At 40.5% G+C, this 14,963-nt stretch overlaps 1 protein-coding gene across 9 annotated transcripts in view; it reads left to right on the top strand.

The window, feature by feature from the left end:
• Nucleotides 1-12,844, top strand: part of klhl13 (kelch-like family member 13) — a 220,931-nt gene extending 208,087 nt beyond the window's left edge. For 6 of the 9 annotated variants that reach the window (XM_048544914.2, XM_048544909.2, XM_048544915.2 and 3 more), the window contains 2 exons: nt 1,329-1,352; nt 11,557-12,844. In XM_048544914.2, the coding sequence (XP_048400871.1) occupies nt 1,329-1,352; nt 11,557-12,044 (512 nt within the window). In that variant the 3' untranslated portion in view covers nt 12,045-12,844. The remainder of the gene's footprint in view (nt 1-1,328; nt 1,353-11,556) is intronic. The other 3 variants (XM_059651508.1, XM_048544913.2, XM_048544912.1) reach the window with 1 other exon arrangement.
• The last annotated feature ends 2,119 nt before the right edge of the window (nt 12,845-14,963 follow it).

Below are 14,963 nucleotides of genomic sequence, written 5' to 3'. Positions count from 1 at the left end.
TACAGATGCAGCACCACTTCCCTGTTTTTGTATTCTGTTCCTTTAGTAATAAATACCAACATTTCATCTGTCTTCCTTATTACCTGGTGTACCTACGTACACTTAGTTTTCTGTAATTCATGCACAAGGACACCTTGACCCTTCTGCACTGAAGTACTCTGATGTTTGTCTCTATTTAAGTAACGCATTGCCCTTCTATTCTTTCAACCAAAATGGATAAATTTACATATCTGCATAAAACTCCATCAACCAAATTTTGGCCTATTCACCTAACTTAACCATACTCATTCATACATTTCTTATTTTATGAATTGAAATGCATTTTCTTAACTATTATAGTGTCACCTGCAATTTTTGATGTTGTATCTTCTGTCTCTGCATCCAAATCTGTAATGTCTATCAGGTGCATAGCTGTGATGCAAGGTCTCAACCCTGTGATACCCCATGGCTTATAGCTTGCCAACTAGAAAAAAATTAATTTATCTCAACTGTTTGTTTTGTCTTAGTTAACCAATCCTCTGTCCACGCTAATAAGTTACCCCTAACTCAATATGACCTTTTTGTTTTAACTTTTGTGGAACACCTTATCAAATGCCTTCTGGATGTCCAGGTATACTGCATCTACAAGATCCCCTTGTTATGTCTTTGAAGAACTCTAGCAAATTAGTCAAGTATGTTTTATGAAGGTTAAATACTTGTTGACTACGAAGGATTGAATCTTGAGTTTCCAACGTCCTATTATTCACTTTCTTACTAATAAGTTTGACAATTTCTGAACAACAGATGTTAGACTAACTTGTCTGTAGTTTCCTACTTTCTGCCTCCCTTCATTTTTGAATAAGATGTTATATTGGCATCTTTCCAATCCACTGAAACCTTTCCTTTGGAATATCATAGCCACTAGCTCCACTGTCTCTGCTACCATTTCCTTCACAACCCTAGGATGTAGGCTATAACACCCTGAGGAGTTGTCTGCCTTCAATCTCAATAGTGCGCTCTGAACTCATTCCCTAGTGATGGTTTTTAAATTTCTGAAACTTATGCATTACTTGTTACAACTGGGATGTTACTCATGTCCTCCTCAATCAAAACTGAGGCAAGATATTGAGTTAGTTTTTCCACCATTTCTCTGTTGTCCACTATTAATTCTCCTGTCTCATCCTCCAATTAACCACCGTTCACTTTAGCTGCTCTCTTGCCTTAGAGAAGCATCTCGCTACGATTTTATAATTCTACTGTAGTATTCTTTCATAATTTACCTTTGCTGTTTTTTTTACTACATTTTTAGTAACCCTTTGTTGATCTTTGAATGTTTCCCATTCTTCTAGCCTGCCACTGGCCTCTGCAATATGGTATGTCTTAGTTTTTGTCTTTGTTATCTTTAACCTCCTGTTTAGCCTTTGATGTTTCTCCCCCTCTTACAATCCTCCTCCCTTCCAGTCATATATTTCAGTTGGGAGGAAAGAAATATCTCCTTAAACATCTGGTACCACTCATCAGCTGTACTGCCCCTTAGTCTTCCTGACCAGTCCACTTGGGCCAAAATCTGTCATCGTGCCCATGTGTTTAGCTTTACTTAACTCCAGAATTCTGGTAAGGCAGTCCAGATTCTCGCCCTCAAACTGAATTTGAAATTCTAGCATACTGTGATCCCTCTTCTCTAGAGGATCCTTTACAATTAGATCATTAATCCCACCTCATTTTCTAGAATAGTCTGCTCCTTGGTTGGACCCCCAACATATTGCTCCAATTTGGTCTATCAAGCTTGCTCCACCATTCATTGAGATCATGACTATTCTGAATGTGGCCTGAGCTCCACATTTCTGTCTGGTCTTCACTCCGTTGCAGATCAAAAATCCATCTATCTCACGCTTAAATATTTTCAAGATGCAGCTTCCACTGCTGTCTGGGCAAGAGAATTCCACACACTGATGATGCTGTGAGGGGAAACTATTTTCTTCATCTTCATCTTTATCTTAAATCAATGTTTCTGTAGTGTAGAAGGAGGCCATTTGGCCTATTGTGTCCATACCAACTCGCTAAGCGTTGTGACTTTGTATTTCATGACATTTTCACCTTTGCGTGTTCTTATCTAAATATTCATCCAATACCCTCTTGAATGCCTCCATTGAACCTGCCTCCATCACACTTTAGGCAGTGCAGCCCAAATCCAACTGTTGACAGTGTAAAATAAGTTCTTTCTTACCTCGCATTTGTCACTTATGCAAAAACACTTTAAAACTGTTCTTGTTCTTGCTTCTTTTACAAGCTGAAACAACAACCCCAATCCCCACTCCTCCCCCACCTCTGTCTAAACCTTTCATGACATTGAATCTTTTTCTCAAATCTCCCTCAGAATTTTAAACTTCTGCAATCTACCTTCAACCAAAGTTTCTCATCCTTGCAACGATTTTCACGGTCAAGAAACTCTTCGTTTTAAAACTTTTCCTCATTTTACAATCTCCCAAAGGGGGAAAATGCCCTCAACATCCACCCTGTTTAATCTCCTCAGAAGTTTAAATGTTTCAATGAGATCACCCCTCTTTTTTTTCTAAACCCCCAATGGCTAATAGGCCCAAACAACTGAACCTTACCTTGTTAGATATTCACTACATATCCAGGAGGCAGTCCAGTGAATCTTCTCAGAAGCATTTCTGTTGCAACTATTTCTTTCTTTAAATAAGACGTCTGTTTTCAAATGATAGCATTGTACCAAAATATTGGCCAAAACACCAGTCTGTCTCTGATTATATGGAAGTCACCATTGCTTAATAGGAGAAAGTTCCCAGATATATAATCATTTATATTTTCTAGGCCATGGCTAAAACAGATTGCCAAGTCATCGTTTCTTTTTTGTTTCTGGCAACCTACTATGTGTGAGTTGACTCCATGTGACTGCCATCTTGCCTGTGAAATACTTTTAGATATTCTGAGATGGCACTGTGTAAAATGCACTCTGTAAATATGTGTTTTGTTTGTGACCGCTTAGTTTAAACACAGCTGCACCTTACAAGCAGAGCTTTCTTCAAAGTGGTCAGTTTGTATTTACCAAGAAAAGCTTACGACTGTTATTTGGAATAAATTTCTTACTGTATAACAAAGTATGTTTATTCTTTATTGCCATAAACAGTTCTAACCATTTATTTCTTTAAAAGATAAATTAGATATTTGAAATAACTGGCTGAAAAACTATTGTGATTTCGTTGAAAAATACACTGTTACGGTTGGGTTTTGTCCTCCCACAAGCACACTGTATATTAGCTTTTCCCTTTCTTATTCACAGCCGATTGTAGTTTTAAACTGTGTTAATGCGTATGTAATGTTACTGATTGGTTCTGAAGCCAGAGCCCTGCCACAGCTCTGATTTGCTGTGATTTTCATGAACTTTAATGGAATTGCCTTGCTTCTGCCTCGCGTATACACTTTCTCCTGAATGACATTGTTTATTGGTAAATTTGCAATAGGTGTTCCTGCAAGCATGCTAGTTATTTCTTCACGGGATTAAACTATGCAACTTCCTGTGTTACTAGCTCTGATTTGGTTGCAATACTTCATTTTCAGATGCAAGTACAATTATCAAAATTTCTGCCTTTGCCTCACATTGTCATTAACATGACTCACGCCTTTCAAATGGAAATTAACTCAAATAGTTGATGTTGGCTATTCAGTTAACTATTTTAGAACCAGTTTTACAGCTTATTCTCAAAGTGTAGATTAGAACTGATATCTGATTTATCAACCATCCTCTATCAGGATAGACACATTTTGCTCTGTAACATTATAATGCGGGAAAATGTCTTTTCAGTGTTTCGCTCTTTCCCACCTCCGGAGGTTTTTTTTTATTTTTCACAATGTGGAGGAACCAGTGTTGGACAAAGTCAGAAGTTACGTGACATCAGGTTATAGTCGCCCAGGTTTATTTCAAATCGCAAGCTTTCGCAGCGTGGCACCTGCATTTGGTGAAGGACCTGATCATCACCTGATGAAGGAACAGCAGCCTGAAAGCTTGTAATTTCAAATAAACCTGTTGGAATGTAATCTGGTATTGTGTGGGTCCTGTTTTTCACAGCAAGAAGGGCAGGCTGTTTTACCCCTCAAGCCTGCTCGGTTATTCAGTTCGGTCATGGGTTGGTCTGAATCTCAATTCCATTTAATAATGTTAGCTACATACCTTTGGGTTTTGTCAGTTAATCGTATCTTATCAGTCTCTGTCTTGAAAGTTCCACTTTTCCACACAGCACAGTGTTTTGGAACAGAGAATTAAAAATGTTGCTCACCTTTGAAAAGCCCTATTTATTTTGCCTTCATTTCTGAGTGTCTGGGTTCTAATTTTAAAATTATTTTCTTTGGTCTTGGTCATCTACCAGATGAAACAACCTCTGTGCCTCTATCCTAAGCCAATGCATTAGGTAATGTTGTGAAATTCATTAAGCCATTATGACAGTTTGCCACTCAGCACTGTACCTTTTAACCATCTTAAATTCTTTGGTTTTGACATATGTATTCTTTTTAAAATACGATGAATGACCCCTTGTTTTCACTCATTGTAGTGTTTCAGCTGCCAATTGGTGTGTTACCAATCATTTTTATCTGATGGGAAAACAACCCAATCTTTAATTCAGTAGATCTTTCTCTCCAGTGATAGATTAAAACAGATAAGTCATGCCACTGCATTGTTCTTGAATATTTTTAAGGCTGAGGTGAATAGCGGTTTTGTTAAGCAAGCAGGTGAAAAGCTTATCAGCAGTAGGTGGGAAAGTGGATTGTGGTTACAACTGAATCAGCAGTGACTTTATTGAATGACAGAGCAGGGTCAAAGAGCCAGATCCCTGCTTCTGCTCCTCACTGTAGTGCTCATATGTTTTCAGTGTTTTAGCGTCAGCAGTTCTTTAGTTGGGTGAAGTCTGTTGGGCTCTGTATTGGTAGGCTGACAGTGCCTAATGGCTTCTTTTAAGGTCTGATCAAAATGAATGCAAAAATACAGATGGGTAAATTTAATACTTTTAATCTGCTTTAGAGAGATGCAAGCTAATGAATGAATCTGTTAGCTTAAACAAATTTGGACATATTCAACAAGCGAGTCTTTGTGTCAGGCTCGAAAGTCTTGATGTTGAAGGGCCACCCCTGTTAATGCCATTCTGAATCTGATATTATGTGCAGTATTGCCATTTTGATTACTTTCCAAAGCAATGCTCTGTTTGGTGCTGACATGAAATCCAGGTGTCGATACAAAACACCTGTTCCCAAGATCAAAGCAAGGTCATAGCCAGCCAAAACAGACTGCTTTTGCACTCAGCCTGTTTTTCACATATTTTCTTTCAATTGCTTGTTCCCCTGTCTAATTAATTATTACCAGATCATTAAGGGTAAATCGTTTTTGGAGATATCATTTTAAGTCTAACACTACAGACTCTTCACAGTTTGAGCATTTTTAATGCCATCTTTATAGTGGTTGAGGTGGACTGTTTCCTACATTACACCAAAGCTACTTGGTACTTCATTGGCTGCTTTGGGATATCTGAAGCCGTGGAAAGGTGTAGAGATGCAGGTCTTTGCTCATGAGCAGTCTCTGATGGTACATTAAATAGCTTAAGGTCATTTTAGTATTTTCAAGAAAGCATGTTTATTTGTTGAATTAAACATGTAACCAATGTTCTTTTCCAAAAACTGTCATATTTAGCTCACGGCTACCATTTGCTTTAAAGAGCCTGGTCACCTGGTAAAGATCTAAATGATAGTGCATGAAGTAGTTGTACTTTCTGACGGATCCCCTCCTGTTAGTGAAGAAGAAACCCCATCTGGGTTTGTGCTCTGCAAGACACATAATGTAACAAGGGTAGAGATAGTAGAACTGCAGATGCTGAAGAATCTTGAGATACCAAGGTGTAGAGCTGGATGAACACAGCAGGCCAAGCGGCATCAGAGGAGCAGAAAGGCTGACATTTCAGGCCTAGGCCCTTCATCAGAAAAACGTCTAGGCCCGAAACGTCAGCCTTCCGGCCCCTCTGATGCCACTTGGCTTGCTGTGTTTATCCAGCTGTACACCTTGGTAACTTACTTAATGTAACAAATTTAGTTTTGAAGGTAGAAGGATTCAAGGTAATGTAGCATAATTTTAGTGGGGATCTGACTTTAACATATATAAATCTTTGTTACTGGCAGCAAAACTTGTGGACCCTAGGTTCTATTAATGGAGATGTGGAGTGATGTCAAGGCTTTGTAGTGGGGGTGGTAAAGATTTACTACAGTTGTACTAGGAACTATGGGTCTTCATTTGTTGGATGAACTAGAGAAGTTAGGATATCTGTCCTTAAGAGAAAAGAGGCTAAAAGAAATTTTGATGGATTGAATAAGGAGACACTGTTTCTGAAGCGAATAGGGTCAGGAAGTAGAAGATATCAAAAGGGAATGGACAGATTGGATAGTTCTTTTTAAGATATGGCAGCAATGCAGTGAGCCAAAGGACTCACCCCTCTCCCCGTGCTAGCTTCTAAAGCCTCAACTATTTAACCTGTTACTAGTAATATTAGCTGTGTGAATTAATGCTAGGTTATTCTTTCTTATCCTAATCTGCTTCTGGGTAAGTGCTGCTAGTTTCCAAACTCCTTAATGTGCCTGCTCGATAAAACCCTACGTGAATATCTTGATTCCTGCACTATTAACACTTCTGCTTAGGAGAGAGCTTTGCATGCCTTTGATAATGCTCTTCCACAAGTTTGAAATTCAAATGTTTGGACATTGTGCAGGATCAATACTCTCATAGTGTGTTGTATCCATCAGTGCCAGTCAGTCAGTGATAGCATGCCTGCTTGTGAAACACACACATCTGGGTTCAAGTCTCACTCCAGAGACCTGAGCGCAAAATTCGAGGCTGATGCTTCATTGCTGGAAGAGTGCTGGGTTTTGTTTTTCAAAAGAACCATCAGGACATTGCTTTCTTTCTAATCTTTGTGAAAGACCCTATGGCACTATTCAAAAAGGAACAGTGAAGTTATCCCTGATGTCCCTCGGTCAATATTACAAGAAATCCATATTACCATGTCTTATTGTCACATTGCTTACTTTTCCATGTTTCCTATTTAAAACAGTGATCATACTTCACATGCACTTCAAGGCTTGTATAGTCTTTAGAGATGTTTAAGTGATTTTGAAAAGCACGATGTAAACGGAAGTTGCTTTGTTCATTTCCCTTCTCGATGTTTGCTGTATTCTTTTCGTATTTTCAGCAAATTTCAAGGTTCTCCTTGCAGTGACCAAACCCAGATAGTCTCCATACAGAGAACGAAAGTGAGCCTGCATTGATTCCTGGGACACATGATTTTCACCTTTACAAATCTGAGCTGAACCCATTAATCCTGCTTCCAGTATATGTTGTTCACCTTTCTGGCCTTGTTGTCATGTTTCTTTCTCCTTCAGAAACCAAAATTGATCGAAAAAATATCTTTGTCAGATAGTGTGTCAAATACCTTGTGAACGTGCACCACACCCATTTCATTTCTTTTATCCAATCACCACTTCTCAAAGCTCTCAAGTTTGCCTCACGTGAATTGCCTTTAAAAACATGACACTCAATATCCACGGATAATCTATGCAAGTTATGACAAGTAGACATTTAACTAATATCCAAATCTGGTTGTTTGGAGTATAGTTAAAACTTGCTGCTGCCGCCACTGTAGAATCTAAAATTTCAGCAGATGAAGGGAGGCAGTGCCTTCAGTTCTCACATGATTATTAGCATTAGTTTTGAGCCAGGAAGCGCAGGAATATCATCCCATATCTGAAGGGAATATTTGGAACCCCTTGTCCAATCATGGCATGTGTTCCCCCATGCTCCCAATAAATGTCCTTCTGTGAATCTCCAACCCCCACCCCCCACTGCCCCGCCACCTTCTCCAGCTCCATTACTTATTCTCATGTCCCTGTGCCCACCACACAACCTACTAATGCTGCAGTGTCCTTCATGTACCAATTGCATGCTCCTCATCCATCTCCACCACCAGTTCTCTCCCTTCATTCCACAATGACCTCCCTTCCCCTGCACCCCGACCATTCATTTTGACCTTTCTGGTTCCCAAACCCCAACACTGTCCTGTCTAATATTTATGTCTGAAGCAGAATTCCTGGTTGTTAACTGATTATGGGAACTTGCTGCTTTATTTTCCAGATCACAGCAGTGATTACACTTCAAAAGTGCATAATTGACTGCGAAATGCGTGGGGAGACTAGCAGGTGCTTAGTGAATGCAGATCTTTCTTTTGTTCCTGTTTCCTCCATGTTGATCACATTCATTACTGTCATTCGGTCGAACAGAAGTTGTACATTGCAGGGAGAAAGGGTCACATTTTGTTGAATCTTTCTGTCTTGCACTAATCAGACAATTTGCTAGAAATAGCTGTGTAAAACGATGACAGTATTTATGTTGTATAAGAGGAAAGTGCTGACTGGTTAACAAGTGGTCTGTGGTTTCTTGAGGCACTGACGTGGGGAATGCACCACTTCATGAAAACTGACAATTAACAGCTAAGCTTAGTGTAAATTGTAAACCAGGCATGTTGACTCTGCTCAATGCTTTCCCATGAGAAAGGAACCAGAAAATATCTGTCACATATTATCTTTAATCCAGTTTTTCTTTCAATAGCTAAATTCACCCTCAGGTGTTCTGGCGCATTTCAAAAATATCAGTAAATATTTTCCTTTTATAGTGGTCCATAGTTCACAGTGAGAACTAAATTTTTCTTTTAAATTCAGATGTATCCATATGGATAGAATCATTTACATATATTACTGCCCATATCCCTTCTCCTCTTTCTAACCTAAAAATCTTAATATTAATATTAGGTTCCCAATCTCCTCCTCACCCAAGAAGTGGTTCTGATATTGCTGATGTGTTATATTCCTTCATGTATTAAGCTTCTGACTTCCACCGTTTTACTGAAGAAACTTGCTGCTTTATTTTCCAGGAATTTGAGATAAATTGGCAGAGACACAGCACAGTTTTGGGACATAGAACATAGAACATAGAACAGTACAGCACAGAACAGGCCCTTCAGCCCACAATGTTGTGCCGACCATTGATCCTCATGGATGCACCCTCAAATTTCTGTGACCATATGCATGTCCAGCAGTCTCTTAAATGACCCCAATGACCTTGCTTCCACAACTGCTGCTGGCAACGCATTCCATGCTCTCACAACTCTCTGCGTAAAGAACCTGCCTCTGACATCCCCTCTATACTTTCCACCAACCAGCTTAAAACTATGACCCCTCGTGCTAGCCATTTCTGCCCTGGGAAATAGTCTCTGGCTATCGACTCTATCTATGCCTCTCATTATCTTGTATACCTCAATTAGGTCCCCTCTCCTCCTCCTTTTCTCCAATGAAAAGAGACCGAGCTCAGTCAACCTCTCTTCATAAGATAAGCCCTCCAGTCCAGGCAGCATCCTGGTAAACCTCCTCTGAACCCTCTCCAAAGCATCCACATCTTTCCTATAATAGGGCGCCCAGAACTGGACGCAGTATTCCAAGTGCGGTCTAACCAAAGTTTTATAGAGCTGCAACAAGATCTCACGACTCTTAAACTCAATCCCCCTGTTAATGAAAGCCAAAACACCATATGCTTTCTTAACAACCCTGTCCACTTGGGTGGCCATTTTAAGGGATCTATGTATCTGCACACCAAGATCCCTCTGTTCCTCCACGCTGCCAAGAATCCTATCCTTAATCCTGTACTCAGCTTTCAAATTCGACCTTCCAAAATGCATCACCTCGCATTTATCCAGGTTGAACTCCATCTGCCACCTCTCAGCCCATCTCTGCATCCTGTCAATGTCCCGCTGCAGCCTACAACAGCCCTCTACACTGTCAACGACACCTCCGACCTTTGTGTCGTCTGCAAACTTGCTGACCCATCCTTCAATTCCCTCGTCCAAGTCATTAATAAAAATTACAAACAGTAGAGGCCCAAGGACAGAGCCCTGTGGAACCCCACTCACCACTGACTTCCAGGCAGAATATTTTCCTTCTACTACCACTCGCTGTCTTCTGTTGGCCAGCCAATTCTGTATCCAAGCAGCTAAGTTCCCCTGTATCCCATTCCTCCTGACCTTCTGAATGAGCCTTCCATGGGGAACCTTATCAAATGCCTTACTGAAGTCCATATACACCACATCCACAGCTTGACCCTCATCAACCTTACTAGTCACATCCTCAAAAAACTCGATAAGGTTTGTAAGGCATGACCTACCCCTCACAAAGCCGTGTTGACTGTATTTGATCAAGCCATGCTCTTCCAGATGGTCATAAATCTTATCCCTCAGAATCCTTTCTAACACCTTGCAGACGACAGACGTGAGACTTACCGGTCTATAATTGCCGGGGATTTCCCTATTTCCTTTCTTGAAGAGAGGAATTACATTTGCCTCTCTCCAGTCCTCAGGTACGACTCCAGTGGAGAGCGAGGATGCAAAGATCTTCGCAAGTGGCGAAGCAATTGCATTTCTCGCTTCCCAAAGCAGCCGAGGACAAATCTGATCCGGGCCTGGCGACTTGTCAATCTTAATGTTTGACAAAATTTTCAGTACATCAGCTTCCTCTATCTCTATCCATTCCAGCATGCACACCTGCTCTTCAAAGGTTTCATTCACTACACAGGTCGTTTCTTTCGTAAAGACAGAAGCAAAAAACTCATTTAGGGCTTCCCCTACCTCCTCAGGCTCCACACACAAGTTCCCTATGCTATCCCTGATCGGCCCTACTCTTTCTTTGACCATTCTCTTATTCCTCGTGGTATTCCTCTTATTTCCTCGTAAATTGAGCATTTGGGTCAAAATGAATTCCAAAGACTGAAAACCTGATTATGAGGACAACTTGCAGTTTTGGTTTATATTCTGTTTAGTTTAGAAGATTATGGTTTGATCTAATTTGTGCTTAAAATAGTGAGAGGAGTTAGTAGAATAGAAAGAATGTACCACTTCCTGTGTAGGGGAGTTCAGAACACGGTGGACGTGGGTAGGGATGGAGAGAACTAAATTAAAGTGAAGCCATTCAGATGAGGCATTAAGAGGCACTTCTTCACAAGAACTATTGTGAATATCTGGGATAGTAGGAACTGCAGATGCTGGAGAATCCGAGATAACAAGGTGTTGAGCTGGATGAACACAGCAAGCCAAACAGCATCAGCTTTCCTGCTCCTCTGCTGCTTCGCCTGCTGTGTTCATCCAGCTCTACCCCTTGTTATCTGTCAATATCTGGAACTCTTTCATCTAAAATTAAAAACTGAGGGTCATAGTTCTTGAGAGGGAAGGGTACCAAGAGTTACACAGCCAAGACAGATAAATGAGTTGAAAACACAGATCAACCATGATGATCCAATTTTAACGGCAGAGTCTCAGTCTTCCTGTTCCTATTCTTCTAAGAACATTAGGTATATTCTTACATTGATTGGACTTTTTATTCTTCACATAACAGAATTGTGCTCATTGCCTTTTACTCCTCACAGAAGATGCGCTTTACCAAAGACTGTTTCCTAACTCTCCTGAATTTCATCTTACTCCACAGGTGGGATTACTCATGATACCTTCCAAAAAGAACTCATGTGCTTTGACCCTGACACTGACAAATGGACCCAAAGAGCTCCAATGACCACTGTTAGGGGCCTGCATTGCATGTGCACGGTGGGAGATCGCCTTTATGTCATTGGAGGCAACCACTTCAGAGGAACCAGTGATTATGATGATGTCTTGAGCTGTGAATTCTACACACCTGCCCTGGACCATTGGACCCCAATTGCAGCAATGTTGCGTGGCCAAAGTGATGTTGGTGTGGCTGTCTTTGAAAATAAGATCTACGTGGTGGGAGGGTATTCCTGGAATAACCGCTGCATGGTGGAGATAGTTCAGAAATATGACCCAGAGAAAGACGAATGGCAGAAGGTCTTTGATCTCCCTGAGTCCTTGGGAGGAATCCGAGCATGCACTCTTACAGTCTTTCCACCAGAAGAAAATACTGGCTCACCTTCCCGAGAATCACCTCTCTCTGCCCCTTAGAGAAAGAACAGGATTGCCATAACTTCAGCTCTTACAAAGAACTCACTTGCACAGCATCATAATTAATATCAAAGATTTTCTGCCTATTTTGCTCATTTAGTAACTATAGTAGGCAGTGACATGAGTATAATTTACAGAAACAGTGGATTGAGTTATTTGTGCAGTACTGTTGACATCGGTTGTCTGCCTGTTACAAGAGAGACATAATAATAATATATATGTCCAGGATTGAACTCTGAAAAAGTTTAGCGATTTTACTGTTATACAGTGTGATTCTTTTTTGGGGGGGATGCAATGCAGTGCTGAGGATCTCACTATGATTCATGGAAAACAGTTTATTAACTTACCATTGGGTGTATCTTCTTTACCATCAGCTTGAGCATTTCAAAAATAGATTAATACTGTACATATGGGTGTGTGAAGACAGTCAGTCACATGACTGTTTTCCATTAAATGTTGACCCAAGTTAATTGGTTGCCCCACCTATGTGAAATTGCGGGACACATCCTGTCTTTTAGTACGCTAAATTAAACAGCACTGATGGTTTGAATTCCCGTATGCAGTATTTGTGCCACTATCATTTCATTTCTGAATTCAGAGAGTAGACTGGTTTAATTCTGACCTGGGCAGCTCTGGCCTTTTCCTTTGTTTGTTGTACAAGTTACAATGGTGCTGCATCTCTCCTCTTCACATCTTGGTGAGACTGTTTAGCACATCACTGGAGGAGCATTGCTGCAGCTCAGTGAACATGAATGATAACGCTCAACATTTTCTGTTCAATAAAGATTTAACTGAAATCACCAGGCCTACATACTTCCCTATCTTGCATTCTTTTGCAAAACATACTTGACACAAATTGCGATATCTGTGTGCTTCTATCTTTCTGCATTTTCTATTACCCCTAAGCCACTTAATGAAACTTAGTTCACAATGTCTGTTTTTCAAAGAGTGTTCTGACAGCGCCAACATTTTCCGTTTAATCTAACACAGCAGGGCAGGCAGCTGTGAAGAGGTGTCAATATTTTGGATATAAATCCAGGATAAAAGCTTTTGTATTTCTTGTTTGAACTTGAGATACTTCAGGTATTTACATTCACAACATTAAAAGTGTATTACAATGTGTTTTGATATTTTGCTCGGAGGACCTTTAATATTTGTACCTTGTATATAATGAAAATTATCTTCTTTTCTTAATTCTGCGTTTACTTTGTTTTGCAATGCACAAGCTTAGAATGGCTTGATTTAGTTGGCTTTCTCCTCGAGAAATGTAGGAGAAGCTGTTTAAACCCATTAAATCAGTTGTCTAAGGCCATTAGATCAGGTTTTATAGCATCATTTACTAACTTAGTGTTTTCTAAGCCGAGAATGCAGGCCACTAAATAACCAAAAGCTTCAAAGCTTTTGAGATATGGCTGTTGAGAAATATCCTGGAAAGAGGGAGGAAGCAATGGGCATCTCCTAGACAAAATGAAATAGATGACAGACATGATAGTATTACTTGAAGCCACGTCAATGTTGGAAGGAGCTGAGGCAAAACCAAATATATCTTGGACGAAAGCATTGTGTAATGGGTGAATATCAGCTATTGGCCAATAAGGACAGTACAATATATGTTAGAAGTGATTACTCTAATGACATTCAACTCCCTTGGAGTGGAAGGAACCTGATTTAAATCAGGTGATTCACACTGTCCTTGCTACTTATAGTTTCCATTGGGATCTTCTTCTCTCCCCTCTCTCCGTTCCGTTACCTTGATGGTGTGACTAATGGGAATGAATATTTGGTTTATGCAAATAATGCACTGTGTAAAAGTGAAGGCTTGTAAACTTGGGGGCAAAAACAAGTTTGAGACTTAAAAATGCACTTCAGAATTCTGACTCAGCTGATGCCTGAATAGAGCATCTGTAGCATTTAGACATGGGTGTTGAATTTCAAGGAAAACCTCATGCAGAGGAGCAAGGGATTGATTGGGTAGTTATTCCAAATATAACCTATGGACTGAAATTTCCCATCTGCGATGCAACTTCCACTAAAAAGAATTGAAGGAAATGTTTCACATTACTGTCATTCAGTTTTCGGATGCTTTTTTAAAATTCATTCATGGAATGTGGGTGTCATGGCTGGCCAGTATCTATTGTCCAACCCTAACTGCCCTGGAGAAGATGATAGTGAGCTGCTTCCTTGAACCACTGCAGCCCCATGAGATGCACCCACAGTGTTATTAGGGAGGGAGTCCCAGGATTTTGACCCAGCAACAATGGAAGTTGTTGCCTTGAAAGGCTGCAGATCTTGGGATGGAAGCGCACCCAGATTGTTGTTAGGAAGTTAACTACAGGATTTTGATCAAGCAACAATGAAGGAATGGCCATTTCATTCCAAGTCAGAATGGTGAGTAGCTTCGGGCTATTTGGGCCAATTAAAGGGCCACCGTTCCCTCAAAGACTTCAATTATCTTTCCTTGTGCACCTATCTGCACGTCAGGACTCCTTTCCAGCTCCCAGTTTCTCTGATGCTAACATTCCATTCCAGGGCTTCAGAGGTGCAGTTTCCTCATCTAAGGATTCCCTTCTATTGTAACTGACAGAATTCTCATTAATCTAATTTCCAATACTTTTGCTCTTGTCCATTTCATCCCCTGTCAAAGAATGGCGTTCATTTCCCCCATTCTCACCGTCAACCAAGGGGCAGCACAATGGTGAACAATGCTGCCTCACAGCACCAATGACCCGAGTTCAATTCCAGTCTCAAGTAACGTCTGTGTGGAGTTTGCACATTCTCCCTGTGTCTGTTTGGGTTTTCTCTGGGTGCTTCGGTCTCCCACAGTCTAAAGATGTGTGGGTTAGGTGAATTGGCCATGCTAAATTGCCCATGGAGTCTAGGATGGGAAATGCAGGGATGGGGAAGGGGTGGGTCTGAATG

Source organism: Stegostoma tigrinum, chromosome 15 (genome assembly GCF_030684315.1).
Source record: "Stegostoma tigrinum isolate sSteTig4 chromosome 15, sSteTig4.hap1, whole genome shotgun sequence".
Classification (NCBI taxonomy): domain Eukaryota; kingdom Metazoa; phylum Chordata; class Chondrichthyes; order Orectolobiformes; family Stegostomatidae; genus Stegostoma; species Stegostoma tigrinum.
The sequence above is the reverse complement of the archived record's forward strand: the minus strand, read 5'-3'. Positions and strand labels throughout refer to the sequence as shown.